The following is a 24,624-nucleotide window of genomic DNA, read 5'->3' as shown; positions in this document are numbered from 1 at the left end:
TAACTTTGCTGGATGTTAGACAGAAACGATGTGGTTGAATGTGTCAAAGGCTACAAAGAGGACAAGAAGGGCTAATGCACCACATATCAGCCAGTGGCTCAGTGGGTAGCACCTTGCCTCTGAGTCAGAAGTTTTTGGCTTCAAATCCCACTCCAGAGACTTGAGCACAAAAATCTAGGCTGACACTCCATTGCAGTACTGAGGGAGCACTGCACTGTCGGAGGTGCTTGTAAGAATACACCACCATTTGCTGTAACTTGACCAAACTTAAAAGTTGACCACATTTTATGTACCAGCATGCTTCGCGAGGCCAAGAGACTGGTCGCTGAGGGAACTTTTGCAAAAATAAAACTGCTGCGATTGTAAGCTGTGCAGGCTGCCAGCTGTCCTTCAACAGATAAGTAACAGACCTTGAGAGTTCTGTAAAGGCAAGCTATTGAACTGTGGAGCCACTGCAAAAAACAGGAACATCCTTAGACAATGAAGTAACCGGCCTTGAGGCCCACTGACTAACTGACAAAACAGATAAGGAAGAGAGAGAGAGAGAGAGAGCAAACAACTGCTGACCATTATTCACACAGTTTGGGGCATGAATGCTGTGGGCAGGTTGCCAAGTTTTGCTGCTAATAGACACTCGGGGCAGCTGCAATAAGTCGGGCAAACCTGGCCAGTTGCCAGTTACAGAGGTGCTAGTCACCGCCAATCCAACCACTCGTGGGTGTTAGTACGTATGTGTGTGCTTATTATGATCGCTTGAGCTTAAAGTAAATGAATAGATCCGCACGTGTTTACTTGTAATAACTAAATGATCAAGTACGGATTGTAACTTTTACTATATGTAAGTTTTGTGTGTGCTTATATGTAACCTCTTGTTGATTTCGTGTTGTCTGTCCCAACGGGCCTGATCTTTGGAAACTGTTCAACGGGTTAAAGGACCGGGTGAATTTAAACGACTTACATGCTGTCTTTCGGATGAGACGTTAAAACCAAGGCCCCCGCCTGCTCTCTCAGGTGGACAGAAAAGATCACACGGCACTAATTCGAAGAAGAGCAGGGGAGTTCTCCCCGGTGTCCTGGGGCTAATATTTATCCCTCAACCAACATCACTAAAACAGATTATCTGGTCATTATCACATTGCTGTTTGTGGGAGCTTGCTGTGCGCAAATTGGCTGCCGCATTTCCTACATTACAACAGTGACTACACTTCAAAAAGTACTTCATTGGCTGTAAAACGCTTTGGGACGTCCGGTGGTCGTGAAAGGCGCTATAGAAATGCAAGTCTTTCTTTTCTTTCATGGTCACAGTCACACAGAATGTCTCAGACCTCACTGATAGTTGTGAATTGATGATATTTTTCTGTTTCTTTTATCGCTAGACTGGAGGGAAGGAACTTAAAGGAAGTTTCAGCATGCTTGGAAAAGAAAGAACCAGCTTTTGGTTCCTGATGTCCGCTTTGGCCCTTACCATTGTTCGCTCTGCCGAGAAGGGTAAGCACAGTTCGAAGCTGTCCCTATTTTCCCTGCATGTAAATTGGAGCTGAGATTGCTTGAGGAAGGAAGCTATGCAAAAAAATCAATCATATGTATGCCAGTTATTGTTCCATCGTGTTCTGTCAATCAGTTATGGCGCCATCTTTATCGAATTACATAGAATGTATGGCAAAGAAACAGGCCATTTGGTCCACCTGGTCTATGCCGGTGTTTATGCTCCACACGAGTCTCCTCTCACCCTAACCCTATCAGCATAGTCTTCTTTTCCTTTTTCCCTTGTGTACGTATCGAGCTTCACGTTAAACGTATCTATCTATGTGACTCAACCACTCCCTGTGGTAGCGAGTTCCACATTCTCACCACTCTCTGGGTAAAGAAGTTTATCCTGATATCCCTGTTGGATTTATTAGTGACTATCTTATATTTATGGCCCCTAGTTTTGGTCCCCGCACCCCCCCCGCCACCCCGACCCCCACAAGTGGAAACATCTTCTCTACGTCTACCCTATCAAACCCTTTCATAATCTTAAAGACCTCGATCGGGTCACCTCTCAGCCTTCTTATACCCTCAGGGTTTCTTATGTTCTTCTCTTTTCTAGCTAGGAAGCTAGTACAGAGCTCGGAGGAATAACACCACGCCTCAAGGAAATGGATCTGAGGTTGGCTCGTATCGATGAGGTGAAACTCTGCCTTGGGGGGTTAAGAGTTCCCAGTTGAGTTGGGGAGAGTCAACCTAACTGTCCCTGGCCATGACTGCACAGCATACAAACCTCCATCACTGGCACTTAGCTGAGCATTGTGCCTTTGAAAGGCGACACAGGTTGCGCTTCGGAAATGGAACTGTCAGGCTGGTGTAGTGTTATAAATCTCATCATCATGAAGAAACGACTCATGAAATAACACTGGATGGCCAGCTGGTGGCGCCGTCCAAGGAGTATAAATACTCGGGCGTGGGCCCAGCTTGCTCAGGGACATTCTGTAAGACAGGAACTAGTGAAGTACAACTAGACCTCCATGTTTTGAAACAAGTTGATTAAAGCCTTGCCTTATACTCGAACCAAGTGCATAGTGAGTTTTATTACGTCATGTAGTGTGGCCTCTTGTGGAGACCGTGAGATGGGGCAGTGCAGAGGAACCTTCACCTTAATCTAACCTGCATTTGTTAAACGTTCCTCTTGTCCAGCACTGACAGACCATATTCTGATGAATGATCCAATTCATTCCCAGCACACGTCATAAACAAAAATAAGATTCATAATTATTTCATAGAAAGGCCATTAATAATCTCATATGATGTAAATGCCTCTGTGGTTGTCTGACTGCTCGTCTAATTCCAGTCTTGGATGTGTCGCAATTTCCTCCAGTTAAACTTTTGTAAGACCGAAGTCTTACTCCAATTATATAGAGCCTTGGTGAGGCCTCACCTGGAGTACTGTGTTCAATTTTGGTCTCCTTACCTAAGGAAGGATATACTTGCCATAGAGGGAGTGCAGCGAAGGTTCACGAGATTGATTCCTGAGATGGTGGGACTGTCGTATGAGAAGAGATTGAGTAAACTAGGCCTGTATTCTCTTGAATTCCGAAGAATGAGAGGGGATCTCATTGAAGCATACAAAATTATTACAGGGCTTGATAGGGTGGATGCTGGGAGAATCTTTCCCTTGGCTGGGGAGTCTAGAACCAGGGGCCACAGCCTCAGGATAAAGGGTAGGCCATTCAGGACTGAGATGAGGAGAAATTTCTTCACACAGAGGGTGGTGAATCTTTGGAATTCTCTACCCCAGAGGGCTGTGGAGGCTCAGTCATTGGGTATATTCAAAACAGAAGTCGATAGATTTCTGACTAGTAAAGGCATCAAGCGATATGGCAATAGGGCCGGTGAATGGGGTTGAGGCAGAAGATCAGCCATGATCTTACTGAATGGCGAAGCAGGCTCGAAGGGCCGAATGGCCCACTCCTGCTCCTATTTCTTATGTTCTTATGAAGCCATCGTCTTCAACCTCCACCATAAACTTTGTCCTCTAGCCATTGATTCCACCCCTCTCCCAGCCACTGTTTCTAGTTGGACCAAACAATTCACAACCTCAGCGTCCTATTCGACCCTGAGCTGAACTTCCAGACCCCAATATCCTCTCCAGCTCAAAAAAAAACGCCTACTTTCTCCTCTGTAATACCACCAGCCACCGTCCCTGCCTCAGCCCATCTGTCACTGGAACCCTCATCCATGTGTTTGTCACCTCCAGACGCAAGTATTTCAATGCTCCCATCCTCCACGCTCCATAAACTTGACCTCATCCTAAACTCTGCTGCTCGTATCCAATCCTGCAGAAAGGTCCTGCTCACCCATCAACCCTGTCCCCGCTGACCGACATTGGCTCCTGGTCTCCCAATCTAAATTTGCTTCGGCCCCAGCTGGAGTGTTGTGGCCAGTTCTGGGCACCACACTTTAGGAAGGATGTGAAGGCTTTGGAGAGGATACAGAGAAGAGATTTACTGGAATGGTTCCAGAGATGAAGGATTACAGTTAATGTGGAGAGACTGGAGAAGCTGGGGTTGTTCTCCATAGAGCAGAGAAGGCCAAGAGGAGATTTGATAGAGGTGTTTAAAATCATGATTTAGATAGAATAAATAAAGAGAAACTGTTTCCAATGGCTGAAGGGTCGATAACCAGAGGGCACAGATTTAAGGTGATTGGCCAAAGAACCAGAGGCAACTTGAGGAAAAACTTTTTTACGCAATGAGTGGTGAGGATTTGGAATGCGCTGCTGAGAGGACGGTGGCTACAGATTCAATAGTAGCCTTCAAAGGGAACTGGATAAATAGTTGAAGGAGAAAAAATAGTTGGGACCTGGGGAAAGAGCGGGGGAGTGGGACTGACTGGATAGCTCTTCGAAAGAGCCGGCGCAGACTCGATGGGCCGAATGGCCTCCATCTGTGCTGTACTATTCTATGATTCTATATTTAAATTCCTTCATGGCTTGGCCCCTTCCTATCTCTCTAACCTCCTCCAGCCCTAACAACCATCCATAAATCTCCATTCCCCCGGCTCTGGCCTCTTGTGCGCACCTCCTCCCTTCGCCCCACATTCTGTGGCAGTCCCTTCACCCATCTAGGCCGCACCCTCAGGAATTCCCTCCCTAAACTTCCCCTGTCTCTTCCTCTACTTCACCTCCTTTAAGACTCTTTGACCAAGCTTTTGGTCAACTCCCTACTAATACCTCCTTCATTGATTCAGCGTCCATTTTTATCATTACGTTTGTGTGAAGCATGTTGGGAGGTTCTTCTCTGTCTGAACTGCTATCTAAATACAAGTTGTTGTTGGAACGGGAATCTTGTATCATCTTAAAAGTTAATAATGCTTCTTTACCATCCAGTAGCCATGCAAAAATATCTCTCCCTGTATGGCAATAGTACTATTAAATGTTATACTTATTGTGGATTGAGTGTTAGCTGTGGTTCAGTGGCTGCGATCTCGCCTCTGAATCACTGGGCTCAAATCCCACTCCAGAAATACTTCAGTACAGTACTGAGGAAGCCTTTCGGATGAGATGTTAAACTGAGGCCCTGTCTGCCTTTTCGGATAAACGTAAAAAATCCAATGGCACTAGATTGAAGAAGAGCAGGGGAGTTCTCCCTGGCCAATATTTATCCTTCAACCAGCATCACTAAAGCAGATTATCTGGTCATTTATCACATTGCTGCTTGTGGGAGCTTGCTGTGCGCAGATTGGCTGCCATGTTTCCTATATTACAACAGTGACTGCCCTTCATTGGCTGTAAAGTGCTTTGGGATGTCGTGTAAGGCGCCGTAGAACATACAAACATACGAATTAGGAGCAGGAGTCGGCCACTCGGCCCCTCGAGCCTGCTCCGCCATTCAATAAGATCATGGCTGATCTGATTACCCCACATTCCCGCCTACCCCCGATAACTTTTCACCCATCTTACTTATCTTATCTACCTCTGCCTGAAAAATATTCAAAGACTCTGCTTCCACCGCCCTCTGAGGAAGAGAGCTCCAAAGACTCACGACCCTCCTGTAAGAAAAAATTTCTCCTCATCTCTGTCTTAAATGGGCGACCCCTTATTGTTAAACAGTGACCCCTAGTTCTAGATTCTCCCACAAGAGGAAACATCCTCTCCACATCCACCCTGTCCAGACCCCTCAGGATCTTATATGTTTCAATCAAGTCACCTCTTACTCTTCTAAACTCCTTGGATACAGGCCTAGCCTGTCCAACCTTCCCTCATAAGACAACCCGCCCATTCCAGGAATTAGTCTAGTAAACCTTCTCTGAACTGCGTCTTTCTTTTGAAAGATTTTCACTTAGACAAGACTGCAGCTCAAAAGGTTTGTTTATTGCTTATTTCTGATACTTGATTTTCCTTTTGACTTTAGCATACGATATTGTTGGCAGCTTGAACTGCACCACCGACTACATCACCAAGATAGACTGCCAATGGACCGAAGACCCAGTGGCAAGATGTTACATTCCGATGGATCTATATTACAAGAAAGTTACGGAAGCAAATTTGAAAGACTATCGGTTAATAATGCAAGATTCTTTTCTACATATTTCTCCTTTTGTTTGCTTTTTGTTATGTTATGAATTTTGCTGACTCCTGCTGGTAATCTTTTCACATGCGGCTCAGTGGGTAGCACCCTCGCAGCTGAGCCAGGAAGTCGCGGGTTCAGGCCCGCATGCTCCAGAGACTTGAGCATAAAAAATCTGGGCTGACACTCCCAGTGCAGTATAGTGGGAGTGCCGCACTGTCAGAGGTGCTGTCTTTCAGCTGTGACGTTTAAGCCCTTAGCTCTTGCCTTACCTTAGCTCAGAGGTCAATAACCAGGGGGCATAGATTTAAAGTAATTGGTGGAAGGATTAGAGGGGAGTTGAGGAGAAATGTTTTCACCCAGAGGGTGGTGGGGGTCTGGAACTCACTGCCTGAAAGGGTGATAGAGGCAGAAACCCTCATCGTAATTAAAAAATACTTGGATATACACTTGAAGCGCCGTAACCTGCAAGGCTACGTTTAGAAGAATGAGAGGGGATCTAATTGAACCTCATAAAATTCTAACAGGACTAGACAGACTAGATGCAGGAAGGATGTTCCCGATGGTCGGGGAGTCCAGAACCAGGGGTCACAGTCTAAGGATAAGGGGTAAGCCATTTAGGACTGAGATGAGGAGGCATTTCTTCACCCAGAGAGTGGTGAACCTATGGAATTCTCTGCCACACAGGGCAGTTGAGGCCAATTCATTAAATATATTCAAGAAGGAGTTAGATATATTTCTTAAGGCTAAAGGGATCAAGGGATATGGGGAGAAAGCAGGGACCGGGTACTGAGTTTGGATGATCAGCCATGATCGCATTGAATGGCGGAGCAGGCTCGAGGGGCCGAATGGCCTACTCCTGCTCCTATCTTCTATGTTTCTATGTTTATGTTTCTATGCTACGGACCAAGAGCTGGAAAGTGGGATTAGGCTAGATAGCTCTTTTTCAGCCGGCACAGACACGATGGGCCGAATGGCCTCCCTTCTGTGTCGTAAATTTCTATGATTCTATGAAGCCGAGGTCCTGTCTGCCCTCTCAGGTGGAGGTATAACTTCCCATGGTACTATTTCAAAGAAGAGCAGGGGAGTTCGCCCCAGTGTCCTGGGGCCAATATTTAGCCCTTAACCAACATCGCTAAAACAGGTTATCCGGCCATTATCACATTGCTGTTTGTGGGAGCTTGCTGTGTGCAAATTGGCTGCCGTGTTTCCCACATTACAACAGTGACTACACTTCAATGGTGCTTTATTGGCTGTGAAGCGCTTTGGAACACCCTGAGGTTGTGAAAGGCCTCATATAAATGCAAGTTTACTCTTTCAGTGTCCAAATCATAGCGTTGATGGTACACACCTAACAACAGGCCGTTTACATTTTCATTCCGTTTGGGGATAAGAATATAAGAAGTAAGAGCAGGAGTCGGCCATTCGGCCCCTCGAGCCTGCTCCGCCATTCAGTAAGATCATGGCTGATCATCCACCTCAACTCCACTTTCCCACCCCATCTCCATATCCCTTGATTCCCCTCGAGTCCAAAAAGCTATTGATCTCAGCCTTGAATATACTCAAAGACTCAGCATCCACAGCCCTCTGGGGTAGAGAATTCCAAAGATTCACAACCCTCTGAGTGAAGAAATTCCTCCCCATCTCAGTCTTAAATGGCCGACCCCTTATCCTCAGACTATGCCCCCTAGTTCTAGACACTCCAGCCAGGGGAAACAACCTCTCAGCATCTACCCTGTCAATCCCCCTTCTGAATCTTGTATGTTTCAACGAGATCACCTCTCATTCTTCTAAACTCCAGAGAGTATCGGCCCATTCTACACAATCTCTCATCACAGGACAACCCTCTCATCCCAGGAATCAATCTAGTGAACCTTCGTTGCACCGCCTCCAAGGCAAGAATATCCTTCCTTAGATAAGGAGACCAGAACTGTGCACAGTACTCCAGGTGTGGTCTCGCCAAGGCCCTGTACAATTGTAGCAAGACTTCCTTACTCTTATACCCCAACCCCCTTGCAATAAAGGCCAACATGCCATTCGCCTTCCTTATTGCTTGCTGTACCTGCAGGCTAGCTTTCTGTGTTTCTTGCACGAGGATGCCCAAATCTCTCGGACGGTGTGTACGATCCCGGGAAACCAGAGGAGACAAGTGAAAGGGTGGGAATTAGAAGACAAAGGTCACCACATGGTAACACCCAATCGCCACACTGGCTGTTGATCAGGAAAAACCAGACTGCCAATCGAGTCTGAGGCTTGCACGGCTCGGCACCACTACACAAAATGCATTCATCCATTGAGCCATTCACGCCCAACCCATTTCAAAAGAAAAAAAAAATGCCCTTTTGCGCAGCGGTTCCCAGAAAACACTGCACTTCATGGGCAAGAGGACCTCCTTGCCTGCGTCGCTCAGTCCCACTGCGAGGAAACATCCCGTGACCGGGAGGCACGCACACTAACCTGATGGGTAGTAGGAAGGGGTGCACATTGCAAGCAAGACAGTAGAAGAAATCAAACTAGTGCACGGGGAATGTGGTACCATCACATTGAGCTATTATCAGCAGTAGTAATCTATAGGGAAGCACTATCGAAATGAAAAAGTCTTATTTTTATTCTTTCTACTTTATTTTTGCAGACAGCAGAAATGCAACATGAGAAGACAACCAGGGAATAAATTGAGCTCTGATATTAATTGGTATTGCACCATAAAGGAAGACAGTTACGCCATCTCATTTAATTATAGTTATGTATTTAAACCGGAACAACCCATCAATCTGACAAAATCCTTCAGACTTTTGGAAACTCGTAAGTTGGTTTGGAAAACGTTGAAGCTTTAAGTTTAAACACTCGGCAGGTCAGGCAGCATCTGTGGAGAGAGAAACAGAGTTAACGTTTCAGGTCGATGACCCTTCGTCAGAACTGGAAAAAGTTGGAGATGTAGCAGGTTTTAAGCAAGTGCCGGGGCAGGGAAAGGGGGGAGGGGTGGAAAGAACAAAAGGGAAGGTATGTGATAGGGTGGAAGGCAGGAGAGATTTAAAGACAACAGGGATGATGGTGTAAGGCAAAAGGAGATGGTCATTGTCATACGTGTCTTCACACTGTTCCCTTTGGGGAACTGTATGAAGTGGTGGAAGGATTTCTGGCCACAATTAACACTCCTTCTGTGACTGTAACCATCTTTGTACCAGCCATTAGGGTGGTTAGTCCTATGGCGGAAGGGTTTTACAGGCTCCCACAACCCATATGAGGGGGTGGGGGGGCCACCCACACCCACGGACGCAAGAATCCCGCTGGATGTCAACCCAGAATTTAGAGCTGGAGCTCCGACTCCACTTGCTGGGACTGTCTGGAGCGGGGTTCGAAACCCTACGCCTTCTGACCCAGTGGCGGGGATGCTACCGCTATGCCAAAGGCCCACTCCTAAGGAGATGGTAATGGGACAAGTAAAGAAACAAAAGATGGCTCTAGAGGAGGAGTAAATGGGAATACCAGAATCATGAACAGCTGCCGTCTGAAAAAATGGGAGCAGTGGTTACGATCTGAAATTGTTGAACTCAATGTTGAGTCCGGAAGGCTGTTAAGTGCCGAATCGAGAGATGAGGTGCCGTTCCTCGACCTTCCATTGAGTTTCATTGGAACAGTGCAGGAAGCCGAGGTCGGAGTGGGAGTGGTCCGGAGGATTGAAGCTTTAAGTTGTTTTTTCCTGGATGGATGAGCCCAGATGGACTCCCTCATCTATTAAACCTTGGCATCTTCTGAAATGAGATTCAAGTCTTGCCCTTCCGTCACACGTGGCTAACCTACTTTCTTTTTTGGTGCTTCAATTTTCAGTCAAACCTCAACCTCCGCTCAACCTGAGTGTTGCTGTCACGGAGACAGGGGACTACCTACTAACGTGGCAGACAATTTATACAAGAGATCCATCCAATATGCTCTTTGGAAAGTTACAGTATGAAATTAACTACAGACGAACCTGGGAGTCGTGGGAGGTACAGACCAGCTATGGTGTTCTTAAAACTTTGTGCATGTACAAAATTGCACAGATCGGGGGATGTGGAGGGTGGGAGTATCATGTCTGTGGGGATGGGGCAGCATCTATACTGCGAGGGCAATAATACAATGATGATTTAGATTGAATGATGATGGAGAAGGTGCAAAAAGTGATTCACAAGAATGATACCAGAACTGAGAGGCTATGACTATCAGGAAAGACTGAACAGGCTGGGGCTCTTTTCTTTAGAAAAGAGAAGGCTGAGGGGTCACCCGATAGAGATCTTTAAAATTATGAAGAGGTTCGATAGGGTAGATGTGGAGAGGATGCATCCACTTGTGGGGAGTCCAAAACTCGGTGACATAAATATAAGATAGTCACTTATAAATCCAATAGGGAATTCAGGAGAAATGTCTTTACCCAGAGAGTGGTAAGAATGTGGAACTCGTTACCCCATGGAGTGGTTGTGGCGACTAGCACACATGCCTTTAAGGTGAAGCTAGATAAGTACATGAGGGAGAAAGGAATAGAAGGTTATGCTGATCAGGTGAGATGAAGTGGGGTGGGAGGAAGCTCATGTGGAGCATAAACACCAGCGTGGACCAGTTGGGCCGAATGGTCTGTTTCTGTGCTGTGAATTCTACGTAATTCTATGAATGCCCGAAGCGCCAGCTCGCCATATTATTGGGCGTAGAGGCATGAGTTGAGCAGGCTAAAAGGCAGCGACTGCAAAAAGCTTCGTCGAGCTGCCACGCAAGCATTTAAATTAGGGCAACTCTCCGCAGTGCAGCCAGAGTTGAAGGCAAGGCAAATGGGGATTGTAATGGGGCAGGTAAAGAAATAAAAAGGTGGGTATGGAGGAGGTGTGAATGGCAATGGCAGGACCATCACCAGCGCCGTGCCGTCCGAAAAAAAGGGGGCAGAGGTTACGATCTGAAATTGTTGAACGCAGTATTGAACCCGGAACACTGTAAAGTGCCTAATCGAAAGATGAGGTTAGTGATGTAAAAAGACTACTAGGCACTTGGTTTGAGTATAAAACAAGGCTTTAATCAACTGTTTCACAACCCTGAGATTCTAGTTACATCACTAGTTCCTGGTTACAGAAACATCCTGAGCAAGCTGGGCCCACGCCCGAGTATTTATACTCCTTGGACGGCGCCACCAGCTGGCCGCCCAGTGTTGCTTCATGAGTCATGATAAGATTCATGACAGTTAGTTCCTCGAGTTTCCGTTGAGCTTCATTGGAACAGTGTAGGAGGCCGAGACCTTTTAACTGTGTTGGTTCGTAATGCCATTTTTTTTTTAAATGACGAACGTGAACTTTTTGCAGAGATTTCCCTGCTGGGTGCCATTAAATTGAACGATGTTGCAGGCGTAAAGCTGACTGCCATGCGTGAGCTGAAGAATCTGCGTTTGTATTCTCCCTGCAGGATTCAGTGACGGAAAATGTGCCGGATGACAATCGGCGCTTTCGATTCCGCAAATCGTTTCTGGCGACTTTGGATACATACATTGCACGTGTACGGGCGAAGCCACAGCACCACGGTAGTTATAGGGGCCTCTGGAGTTCGTGGAGCTCAGAGGTTCAATGGGACACAACTGAAAATGCCAATGTCTCTCAAGCAGGTAATTGTCATTGAAAGGTTTGATAAGCTGCTGCAGGCAACAGGTGGAGATCGGCACAGAGCCGGATTTCCAATAACAACTTGCATTTAAAAAACTTTTGACGTAATAAAGTGTCCCAAGGCTGGAGAGTCTAGAACCAGGGGTCACAGTCTCAGGGTAAGGGGTCGGCCATTTAGGACTGAGGTGAGGAGGAATTTCTTCACTCAGAGGGTGGTGAATCTTTGGAATTCTCCACCCCAGAGGGCTGTGGATGCTCAGTCATTGAATATATTCAAGGCTGAGATCGATAGATTTTTGGACTCTAGGGGAATCAAGGGTTATGGAGATCGGGCAGGAAAGTGGAGTTGAGGTCAAAGCTCAGCCATGACCTTATTGAATGGCTCGAGGGGCCGAATGGCCTACTCCTGCTCCTAATTCTTATGTTCTTATAAGGCGCGTCACTGGAGCGTTACCAAACAAAATTTGACCGAGCCACATAAGGAGGTATTAGGACAGGTTAAAGCTCGGTCAATGAGGGAGGTTTTAAGGAGCGTCCTTAAAAGAGGAGAGAGAGGTAGAGAGGTGGTGAGGTTAAGGGAGGGAATTCCAGTGCTAAGGGCCCAGGCAGCTGAAGGCATGGCCACCAATGGTGGAGCGATCAAAATCGGGGATGCGCAAGAGGTCAGAATTGGAGGAGCGCAGAGATCGTGAAGAGTTGTAGGGCTGGAGGAGGTTACAGAGATAGGGAGGGCGAGGCCACGGAGGGATTTGAAAACAAGGATGAGAATTTTAAAATCGAGGCGTTGCCGGATCGGGAGCCAATGTAGGTCAGCGAGCACAGCGGGTGATGGGTGAACGGGACTTGGTGCGAGTTAGGATACGAGCAGCCGAGTTTTGGATGAAATCCATAACACCTGTCGTATTAGTACTGAATATATAAGCAGCAAAACTGGGACATAGAAATGATGGAAATAAAGACATTTATTAAAAATTCATTCTCTGGATGTGAGCGTCGATTGCAAAGCCAGCATTTATTGCCCATCCCTAATTGCCCTGATACAAGTGAGTGGCTCGCGAGGCCACGTCAGACGGCAGTTAAGAATCAACCACGTTGGTGTGGGACTGGAGTCACATGTAGGCCAGAATGGATAAGGACGAGAGGTTTGCTTCCCAAAAGGACATTTGCTTATAATATACAGCTGGGCAATTTGACCACTGCAGAGGAACTTGCATCCCAAATTTTATTCCCTTGAATATTAAGGGAATCCAAGGGATATGGGGATAGTGCAGGAAAGTGCAGTTGAGGTAGAAGATCAGCCATGATCTTATTGAATGGCGGAGCAGGCTCGAGGGGCCGAATGGCTGACTCCTGCTCCTGTTTCTTGTGTTCTCATTCTGAAGGTTGTCCTTAACCAAGGACCCTGGAATGCTGTGGCCCCCTCAAGGCTAATCGAATTCTGTGTTGGACGAATATAGATTCTGCTGTGATTTTGCCCAGAGCTTGGGGACATCTCCACCTCAACATAACTAATCTGTTCACGATACTCCTCAAATATTTGTATAATCTTGTATAAAATGGTGTTACACTTATATTTCGACATACTGGGCATTTAAAAGCCTGCTGCCATGCTTAGCCTGTGGGTCTTGGGTGTTGTCCGGTTGATTACATTAATTTTCTGGCACTCAACCCGCAGCTCTATCACCCCACTTGCCAGGTGAATCAGCTAGGTTTTAAATCAGTACAGAAGGAGGTAATTCGGCCCATCAGTTAAAAAGGCTTACGGGATCCTGGGCTTCATAAATAGAGGCATAGAGTACAAAAGCAAGGAAGCTATGATGAACTGGAGCACTGTGTCCAATTCTGGGCACCGCACTTTAGGAAGGATGTGAAGGCCTTAGAGAGGGTGCAGAAAAGAATGATTCCAGGGATGAGGGACTTCAGTTACGTGGATAGACTGGAGAAGCTGGGGTTGTTCTCCTTGGAGCAGAGAAGGTTGAGAGGAGATCTGATAGAGGTGTTCAAAATCATGAGGGGTCTGGACAGGGTAGATAGAGAGAAACTGTTCCCATTGACAGAAGGGTCGAGAACCAGAGGACACCGATTTAAGATAAAATCTGGCAAAAGAACCAAAGGCGACATGAGAAAAAACTTTTTTACACAGCGAGTGATTAAGATCTGGAATGCGCTGCCTGAAAGGATGGTGGAGGCAGACTCAATCTTAGCTTTCAAAAGGGAATTGGATAAGCATCTGAAGGGAAAAAAAATTGCAGGGCTATGGGGAAAGGGCGGGGGAGTGGGACGAGCTGAGAGCCGGCACGGGCTCGACGGGCCGAATGGCCGCCTTCTGTGCTGTAACCATTCTACGATTCTATGATCGTGCCTGTGCCGGCTCTTTGAAAGAGCTCTCCAATTCGTCCCACACCCCCGAGTATTCCCCGTAGCCCTGCCAATCTTTCCCCTTCAAGTATTTATCCAATTCCCTTTTGAAAGTTACTATTGAATCTGCTTCCACCGCCCTTTCAGGCAGCGCGTTCCAGATCACAGCAACTCGCGGTGGGGAAAAGATTCTCCTCATGTTCCCTCTGGCTCTTTTGCCAATTATCTTAAACCTGTGCCCTCTGGCTACTGCCCCTCCTGTGAGTGGAACAGTTTCTCCTTCTTTACTCTATCAAAACCCCCCACCACCCCCGCCATAATTTTGAACACCTCTATTAAATCTCCGGGTTAACCTTCTGTGCTCTTCAAGTAGGGTGGGAGGAGGCTCGTGTTGGGGCATAAACACCGGCACAGACCAGTTAGGCCGAATGGCCTGTTTCTGTGCTGTAATTTCTGTATAATCCTTCCCTTTGGGGAGCTGCTTGGTTTGCACTCGGCTCTGCCCCGTGGTGGCACGGGTGAACTTGTGAACTCATGTTGTAGACTATGGAAGCAAACTTAAAACAAGCAGCAACCACGGTGCAGCGAACTAAGACTCCTGCTCTGTGGGCGCGATCTTGCCAGCCCTGGGGAGGCGGGTATGGAGGCGGGACTGCTGGGAAAATGGCAGAATCTGGGGGCGGGTGCCCATCCTGCCCCCAACCCGCCTCCGCGCCATCTTCCCAGGAGGTGGGTAGCCGACCCGCACCGGGGCCCATCTCCTCGGAGGCGGGAAGGGGATTACAGCCACTTAACTGCCTGTTAACAGGTAGTTAACAGGCAGATAAGAGGATTATCCCCATTTTACCCTCACAAGTGCAGGCTGCCCGAAGGCTGCGAACACCGCCAGGGTCACTGTGGCGAGCAGTGGGTCTGCGGGGATCGGAGGGGTGCAAAAGTGCGCTGTGAAGGTAAGTGATGGGTGCAAGTGTGGAGAGGTGAGTACGTGAGATAAGTGGAAAGTGTTAGAAAAAGTTTACTTACCTTTGTTTCTTCCTGCAGGCTTCAGTCGGTGGGTATGCGGAGAGTCTCGCACCTCCGCGGCAGAGACGACAGATGGCTGCTGCATTCTCCAATGCAACAACCATCTAATTTCTGCAAAAGGAAGAGGTTTGATGAGTCTTGAATTCAAGAACTCATCAAACTACAGAGAATGTCAGTGTTTGACAGCTTCACAGAGCTGCCCAACGATGACAATTCATCTATCAAAAATTTTTGACAGATGAAACGTCATACGTTGACGTGCTCTGTAACCGGCTTCCCCTTAATTGGCCTGCTATGCCCGCTGGGTGGATTTAACAAGGGCAATCAAGGGAAAATAGCGTGGGTTGGCCAGAGGTTGATGGAGGCGGGACTAAAACCCGACAAGTGGGAGTCCCGCCTCCAAAAGCTCCCCATTGGCAAAATCCAGCCCCATATTTCAGTGCTAACAGTCTGCCTTGATCATTCCCAGCTGAAGCGGCGGTGATGCCTCGAAATCTGCAGTGTGCCTACGATGGTGTCCAAGAGATTGAATGCACTTGGGAAGTAACAAACGAGTCCAGTAAATATTTTGAATTCCACCTCCACTACGGAAAAGCCAATAGCTCTGAGTAAGTAAGCAGATCAGCGGGGATCAAGGGTTCTTAAACCTGGCTAATTCCTTCTCATCTCCAGCCCAGGAGATGCTACAATCCAATTGTAGTAGCCCCCATCCGCATCCTGATCGCACAAGATCAGAAGACCATTGTGGATGAGGGAGGCCATTCAGCTCATCTCAGCTCGTCCATCCATAAGGACCTTATACTGTAGTACTTCCATTGCATCGTCCAATTGGTTCTGGAAAGATTCCAGGGATATTACCTGAACTGCTCTATCCAGGAGCCTATTCCATATGTTGATCGCTATTTGCGGGTAATTTTAACTTCTAGCTTTATAATAGGCGGCTGATCCAAACTTGCCCGTTTTACACTATCGGCAAAAAGTTAAAATGACCCCCTTTTGTGTGAAGAAAAATATCCAGCAAATAGAGCCACAGAGTCATAACGGCACAGAAGGAGGCCACTCGGCCCATCGAGTCCGTGTCGGCTCTCTGTAGAGCAATCCAGTCAGTCCCATTCCCCGCTCTATCCCTGTAGCCCTGCAAGATTATTTCCCTCAAGTGCCTATCCAGTCTCCCCTTGAAAACATTGAGTGTCTCCGCTTCCACCACTTCCGTCGGCAGCGAGTTCCAGGTCCTCACCACTCGCTGCGTAAAAAAGTTTTCCTTACATCCCCCCTGTATCTCTTGCCCAAAACCTTAAATCTGTGTCCCCTAGTCCTTGTACCATCAACTGGTGGGAACAGCCTTTCCCCGTCTAGCCTATCCAAACCCGTCATAATTTTGCACACCTCTATCAAATCACCCCCTCAACCTCCTTTGCTCTAATGAAAACAAATCCAGCTTCTCCAACCTGTCCTTGTAGCTAAGATCCCCCATCCCCAGAACCATTCTGGTAAATCTCCTCTGCACCCTTTCAAGGGCCTTCACATCCTTCCTAAAGTGTGGTGACCAGAACTGGACGCAATACTCCAGTTGTGGCCTAACCAGCGCTTTATAAAGGTTCAGCATAACTTCTCTACTTTTGTACTCAATACCACTATTTATGAAACCCAAGATCCCATATGCTTTGCTAACCACTCTCTCAATATGTCCTGCCACCTTCAGGGACCTATGCACATTAACTCCCAGGTCCCTCTGTCCCTGCACACTCTTTAAAACTGTGCCATTAAGTGTATATTGCCTCTCCCTGTGCCTTCTGCCAAAATGCATCACCTCACACTTCTCTGTATTAAATAGTCCTAAATTTACCTTAAACATTCACTCCCTCCACCACCGGCGCACCGTGGCTGCAGTGTGTACCATCTACAAGACGCACTGCAGCAACTCGCCAAGGCTTCTTCGACAGCATCTCCCAAACCCATGACCTCTTCCACCTAGAAGGACAAGGGCAGCAGGCGCATGGGAACACCACCACCTCCAAGTTCCCCTCCAAGTCACACACCATCCTGACTTAGAAGTATATCGCCGTTCCTTCATCGTCGCTGGGTCAAAATCCTGGAACTCCCTCCCTAACAGCACTGTGGGAGTCCCTTCACCACACGGACTGCAGCGGTTCAAGAAGGCAGCTCACCACCACATTCTCAAGGACAATTAGGAGTAGGCCATTCAGCCCCTCGAGCCTGTTCCGCTAACCCATTAAGGTTTCTTGCTCCACCACCTGTGCTGTTCCACCCTTTTAGTAAAAAAGTTCCCCCAGCATTTCCTATTTTCTCATGTTGCCCTTAATTTGTATAAATAACCCCCTTGTGCTTAAATTCTGCACAGGACAGAAAGGATCACTTGAATCCAATTTGTCCAAACCTTTCATAACTTTAAACTTTTCTATTATATCCTCGGTCAGTCTCCTCCTTCCAAGAGAGAAAAGACCCAAGGTAGTCAAATCTTTGCTCATACATCATTCCCTTAAAGTTGTGGGATCAATGTGTAACTCTTCTCTGTAACCCCATCAATAACTGAGTATCCTTTTCGAAACAAGGAGAACGAAACTGCACGCAATGCTCCAGATGTGGTCAAATACAGTTTTAAAATGAGCTCGCCCGTCACTTTAACTCTCCGCTCCACTCCCACCCTGGAGTGGGACTATGAACTTACAACCTTCTGACTCAGAGACGAGAGTGCCACTCATTGAGCCACAGCTGACACTAATTGACATTGCTAATTCTACCTTCCCTTGTGAATACTTGACGGAAGTAGTCATTCAGAAAATAGCTAGTTTAGCACAGTCCAGGAATTGAAACTGGTACCTTCATGGTCTACTTGATGCAGCTGGACTTGAATATGGGCCTCAATGTTGATGGTAAATTGAACAGGCTAAAGGTTGTGGGTTCAAAGTCCCACTCCACTGAGACTTGAGCACAACATCCAGGCTGACACTCCAGTGCAGTACTGAGGGAGTGCTGCACTGTCAGAGGGTGCCGTCTTTCGGATGAGACGTTAAACCGAGGCCCCGGCAACTCTCTCAGATGAATGTGAAAGATCCCGTGGCCACTATTGCAAAGAAGAGCAGCAGGAGAGTTCTCCCCAGGGTCCTGGGCCAATACTTATCCCTCGACTAACATCACTAAAACAGATGATCTGGTCATTATCACCTTGCTGTTCATGGGGTCTTGCTGTGCGCAAATTGGCTGCCGCGTTTCCTACATTACAACAGCAACTGCACTTCATTGGCTGTAAAGCATTTTGAGACGTCCTGAAAAGCGCTATATACGGTGGCATAGTGGTTAGCACTGTTGCCTCACGGCGCCAGGGATCCGGGTTCGAATCTGGACTCGGGTGACTGTCTGTGTGGAGTTTGCGCATTCTCCCCGTGTTTGCGTGGGTTTCCTCTGGGTGCTCCGGTTTCCTCCCACAGTCCAAAGATGTGCAGGTTAGGGTGATTGGCTATAATAAATTGACCCTTAGTGTTAGGGGGATTAAATACGTGGGGTTACGGGGATAGGGTGGGATATGTGTTGGTGTAGGGGTTACGGGGATCGGGTGGGATATGTGTTGGTGTAGGGTTTACGGGGATCGGGTGGGATATGTGTCGGTGCAGGCTCGATGGGCCGAAATGGCCTCTATCTGCACTGTGGGGTTTCTGTGATAAATGCAAGTCTTACTTTGTTTTGTTCTTATTCTATTCAATGATGATGACTATCCTTTTATTAATGTTAACGTTTTCACTTTGCAGAACCAAAGAATGCCAGCCATCAGTGATACTCCACACTTTTTCAAATCTCACAGTTCATCGCTGTAACATACCCGTGGATGGTCAGGAGGCTCTGGATAATTATACGGTGTTCCTGAAGCTCGCCGAACCAGCAAAGATATTTGTACCACATAAAAACAGTGCGTTCAATCACTTCGGCTGCTTTAGCATGGTTTTAACATTTATTGTACCAATGAATCTCAGTTTGTCAAGGAATATTATAGGAACAGGAGGAGGCCATTGAGCCCCTTGAGCCTGTTCCGCCATTCAATGAGATCATGACTGGAGTTTAGAAGAATGAGAGGGGATCTCATTGAAACTTATAAAATTCTAACAGGACTAGACAGACTAGATGCAGGAAGGATGTTCCCGATGGCGGGGGAGTCCAGAACCAGGGGTCACAGTCTAAGGATAAGGGGTAAGCCATTTAGGACTGAGATGAGGAGGAATTTCTTCACCCAGAGAGTGGTGAACCTATGAAATTCTCTACCACAAAAGGCAGTTGAGGCCAATTCATTAAATATATTCAAGAAGGAGTTAGATATATTTCTTAAGGCTAAAGGGATCAAGGGATATGGGGAGAAGGCAGGGACAGGGTACTGAATTTGGATGATCAGCCATGATCTCATTAAATGGCGGAGCAGGCTCGAGGGGCCGAATGGCCTACTCCTGCTCCTATCTTCTATGTTTCTATGTTTCTGTGACCTAACTCCATATACCCACCTTTGCCCCATATCCCTTCATACCTTTGGTTAACAGAAATTTATCAATCTCAGATTTAAAATTAACAAGTGAAATTAGGAAACACTTCTACACACAAAGAGTGGTAGAAGTTTGGAACCCTCTTCCGCAAACAGCAATTTTTGCAGAAGAGAGTTCCAAACTTCTGCCACCTTTTGGGTGTAGAAGTGTTTCCTAATTTCACTCCTGAAAGGTCTGGCTCTAATTTTTAGACTATGCTCCCTAATCCTAGACTCCCCAACCAGCGGAGATAGTTTCTCTCTAGCTACCCTACAATTATGTTCCCCTTAATATCTTGAAAACTTTGATCAAATCACTTTATTAACTTTGAATCAGAATTTCTGTTAAAAGCAGGGCCACCGAACTTCCTGGGCTGGGAGACGATGCAAAGCCGCCTCCAGATCTGCCTGGGTTTCCGTTCCAGTGATGTTCTGCCCTAAATTCCAATCAGCGGGCAGATCCTCTGCTCTCCTCCGCCATGTCCTGAAGGCAGCGGAACAGGTAGATAAGGTGGTTAAAAAGGCATATGGGATACTTGCCTTCATTAGCTGAGGCATAGAATATAAGAGCAGGGAGGTTATGATGGAGCTGTACAAAACGCTGGTAAGGCCACAGCTGGAGTACTGTGTGCAGTTCTGGTCGCCTCACTATAGGAAGGATGTGATTGCTTTGGAGAGGGTGCAGAGAAGATTCACCAGGATGTTACCTGGGATGGAGCGCCTCAGCTATGAAGAAAGACTAAACAGGCTGGGGTTGTTCTCCTTGGAGCAAAGAAGGCTGAGGGGGGACCTGATTGAGGTGTACAAAATGATGAGGGGCATAGATAGGGTAGATAAAGAGGAACCTTTCCCCTTAGTAGGGGGGTCAATAACAAGGGGGCATAGATTCAGGGTAAGGGGCAGGAGATTTAGAGGGGATTTGAGGAGGAACTTTTTCACCCAGAGGGTGGTTGGAATCTGGAACTCACTGCATGAAAGGGTGGTAGAGGCAGGAACCCTCACAACATTCAAGAAGCATTTGGATGAGCACTTGAAATGCCATTGCATACAAGGCTATGGACCAAATGCTGGAAAATGGGATTAGACTGGACAGGGATTGATGGACGGCGCAGACATGATGGGCCGAAGGGCCTCTTTCTGTGCTGTATAACTCTATGACTCTATGACTCTATGTCGGCAGCCATCTTTTGGGCGATGTCTTGAGCATTCCTGGGTTGTCTTTACAGCTAACACCTGGTCCGTGTGATCTTCTGGACTTGTTTTGATTGCCTGAAGGGGGGGAGGTCGGAGAGGAATTTCCCAGGGTGCTTTTTTCCCTTATTGGTCCTGGGCCTTTTCTGTTTTTTGTCTTGCCTCTCCGAGGAGATTACATGGCTGTGGGGTTGGGGGTGGGGTGGAGGAAGACTTTAATCATGATGCTCCAACCATCATGGTGTGGGGCAGGCTTGATGGATCATCAGAACATAAGCAATAGGAGCAGGAATAGGCCATATGGCCCCTCGAGCCTGCTCCGCCATTCAATAAGATCATGGCTGATCATCGACCTCAACTACACTTTCCTACCCGATCCCCACATCCTTTGATTCCCCTAGAGTCCAAAAATATCTATCTCAGCCTTGAATATACTCAACGATTCAGCATCCATAGCCCTCTGGGGCAGAGAATTCCAAAGATTCACAACCCTCTGAGTGAAGAAATTTCTCCTCATCTCGGTCTTAAATGGCCGACCCACTTATCCTGAGATTATGCCCCCTAGTTCTAGACACTCCAGCCAGGGGGAAACAGCCTCTCAGCATCTACCCTGTCAATCCCTCTCAGAATCTTGTATGTTTCAATGAGATCACCTCTCATTCGTCTGAACTCCAGAGTATAGGGCCCATTCTACACAATCTCTCATCATAGGACAGCCCTCTCATCCCAGGAATCAATCTAGTGAACCTTTGTTGCACTGCCTCCAAGGCAAGTGTATCCTTCCTTAGATCAGCTGGTCTATTCCCATCCGTCAATTTCATAGGTTCATATGTACCCCAGCAACATGTGCTTCTTTGGCCAATCAGAAGACAGGCCTACTGAGAGCAGGTTCCATACTGGGCATTAAGAAGACATCAAAGATCCGAAAGGGGAAAAGCCATTCATTTCAGAGGTGATCGATGACCCAATAATGGACGAGTTTGTTTCTCTATGGGGGAAGAACCTTTACTCTGGCTCGTTAAAGAGTTCTGACTTCCCCGCACCCCGTCCCCAACCCCAACCCCTCCCCCCCCCCCCCGCCGTCAGATCAATGGAATACTGCTCCAATTTCTCCTTGCATTCGAGGCTGGCACCTCTGTAGTGCCTGTACGGTCACAGGCCATCTGCACCTGGCTGACTAAATGACCCCATTCCCATAATTTGGGACATGGTCAACTCCAAGTCACGGTGGAAGCGGGAAGTCCCACCTGACCCACACTTTCGGTGGCAGGACAGGGACCCCAGAATTTCGGGCCCCAATCCTCTTCACCCCTCTTTTCCTGAAGGCGCTGTCTTGTGATTGGGTGTGCTTTCACAGATGCCCAACAGCCCTCTGTCCTGACGTAGATTCATTCAGCAGCCATTTTGCAATCCAGAAACGAATGATCAGTCAGTCTGTTTTTGGTGGTGTTGGATTACATAGGATTACATAGGATATACGGCACAGAAACAGGCCCAACCCGTCCATACCGGCGTTTATGCTCCACTCGAGCCTCCTCCTGTCTTTCCTCATCTAACTCTATCAGCGTAACCCTCTATTCCCTTCTCCCTCATATACTTGTCCAGCCTCCCCTTAAATGCATCTATACTATTCGCTTCAACCACTCCCTGTGGTAGCGAGTTCCACATTCTCACCACTCTCTGGGTAAAGAAGTTTCTTCTGAATTCCCTATTTGATTTCTTGGTGACTATCTTATATTGATGGCCTCTAGTTTTGCTCTTCCCCACAAGTGGAAACACTCTCTCTGTATCCACTCTATCAAAACCTTTCATAATTTTAAAAACCTCTATTGGTTGTGGGAGAAATGTTGGGCACTTAGTGACCTCCCCGTTCTTCTTCAAATAGTGTCATAAAATCTTTCTGAACCGCTAGGGCAGTTGGGTAAGGCCTTGACTTAACATCTGATCTGAAGGACGGCATCACCAACAATGCAGCGCCCCCTCAGTCCAGCACTGGGAGTGTCAGCCTAGAATTTTGTGCTCAAGTCTCTGGAGTGGGACTTGAACCCACAACCTTCATGAACAGAGGCGCGAGTGCTACCCACTGAGCCACGTCTAAGGAGCAATAACAGGCAGTGTGATCGGAGCTTTGAAGGAACAGGAGGAGAAAGACCAGAGGAGACTGGTCTTATTAACGTTGCCTCCTTTGATTCGTTCTCCCATTTTACTTTTGCTCCTATGGAGAACGATCTCTCCTTTTGTATGTCATCTCGCCCGTGTACAACAGTAATCAGGGCTGAGTTCCTTTGAAGGCTCACTTTCTAGGACTCGGGGGCATAGTCCAAAAACTAGAGCCAGACATTGCAAGAGTAAAATTAGGAAACACTTCTACACACAAAGGGTGGTAGAAGTTTGGAACTCTGACCTAGCATCAATTGCCGTTTACGGAAGAGAGTTCCAAACTTCTACCACCCTTTGGGTGTAGAAGTGTTTCCTAACTTCACTTGTTAATTTTAAATCTGAGCTTGATAAATTTTTGTTAACCAAAGCTATTAAGGGGTATTGGGCAAAGGCGGGTATATGGAGTTAGGGCGCAGATCAGCCATGATCTCATTGAATGGTGAAACAGGCTCGAGGGGCTCAATGGCCTCCTCCTGTTCCTATGTTCCTAGTTTGTGCGTACAGTATGGAGCTGAGCTATGCAGTCCAGCACCACACTGATCCTCGGTATCTCTACGCTAGACAGGGGAAAGAAAACTCCAATTCTTGATGGCTGTCCAGCGACCCTGTTGGGTGTGGACTTTAGGGTAAGGGACAGATAAGCATTGACTGCGATGGTCTTCACTAATTGCCCAGGCTTGCATGTGAACTCTTTTTTGAGGTACCAGGAGATGCCAAGAAAAACCTATACCTTCCAGGGGAAAGACATGTATTTATATAGCACCTTTCACGACCACCGGACGTCTCAAAGCGCTTTACAGCCATTGAAGTGCTTTTGAAGTGGGGTCACTGTTGTAATGTGGGAAACACGGCAGCCAATTTGCGCACAGCAAGCTCCCACAAACAGCAATGTGATAACGACCAGATCATCTGTTTTTGTTATGTTGGTTGAGGGATAAATATTGGCCCCTGGACACCGGGGATAACTCCCCTGCTCTTCTTCGAAATAGTGCCATGGGATCTTTTACATCCACCTGAGAAAGCAGACGGGGCCTCGGTTTAATGTCTCATCCAAAAGATGGCACCTAGGACAGTGCCGCACTCCCTCAGCACTCCACTGGAGTGTCAGCCTGGATTTTTGTGCTCAAGTCTCTGGATTGGGACTTGAACCCACAATCGTCTAACTCAGAGGCGAGTGTGCTGTTCACTGAGCCAGGGCTGACACTGGAACAGAGAGGGAGAACAGTGGGGAACAATGGGGGACACCAGCCACATTAATACAAATGTAAAAGCTGTAAGGAATTTCTATATTGTGGAATAGGTTTGCAGCCCAAATTAGCCTAAGATAGAAGGAGGAGATTTGGAGAACATAGCGGTCTACTGTCCTTTGAGTGTCACCCCAATACTTAGCACAATCGCCCAATTCTAAGTTGAAGCCGCAGTGCAGGGTGAAATGCTTTCATTTGTTTTTGTCTTTTCTTGTCAGTTAAAGCAAATCCCCCTTCCATCTTGACCGTACAGCCTCTGCCTGATGGGAGATATAAACTAAGCATGCACAACACGACCACTAAATACCACACAGAATATGAAATCCACTATAAGAAGGTGCAAGAACATTGGAATGTAAGTTGCAATCATACATCAGTGACAGGCATAGGTCTTCAGGGCCGCCTTCGCCGTGTGTGCACGTGTGAGGTGTGTGTATGTGTGTGTTTGTGTGTGTGTGAGG

The 24,624-nt window shown here is 47.2% G+C and overlaps 1 protein-coding gene across 4 annotated transcripts in view; it reads left to right on the top strand.

Annotated features, from left to right (window-relative positions):
- LOC147099456 (cytokine receptor common subunit beta-like) overlaps positions 1-24,624 on the top strand; it is a 63,571-nt gene that overhangs the window by 21,822 nt on the left and 17,125 nt on the right. For 3 of the 4 annotated variants that reach the window (XM_085969630.1, XM_085969628.1, XM_085969626.1), the window contains exons 2-9: positions 1,377-1,488; positions 5,889-6,045; positions 8,677-8,846; positions 9,873-10,030; positions 11,466-11,661; positions 15,510-15,648; positions 18,808-18,965; positions 24,382-24,518. In XM_085969630.1, coding sequence (XP_085825756.1) covers positions 1,410-1,488; positions 5,889-6,045; positions 8,677-8,846; positions 9,873-10,030; positions 11,466-11,661; positions 15,510-15,648; positions 18,808-18,965; positions 24,382-24,518 — 1,194 coding nt within the window. In that variant the 5' untranslated portion in view covers positions 1,377-1,409. The remainder of the gene's footprint in view (positions 1-1,376; positions 1,489-5,888; positions 6,046-8,676; positions 8,847-9,872; positions 10,031-11,465; positions 11,662-15,509; positions 15,649-18,807; positions 18,966-24,381; positions 24,519-24,624) is intronic. The other variant, XM_085969627.1, reaches the window with a different exon arrangement.

Source organism: Somniosus microcephalus, chromosome 28 (assembly GCF_052327205.1).
Source record: "Somniosus microcephalus isolate GS21.2 chromosome 28, FLI_Smic_1.0, whole genome shotgun sequence".
NCBI classification, from domain to species: Eukaryota; Metazoa; Chordata; class Chondrichthyes; order Squaliformes; family Somniosidae; genus Somniosus; species Somniosus microcephalus.
This window is presented reverse-complemented; position numbering and strand designations above follow the sequence as displayed.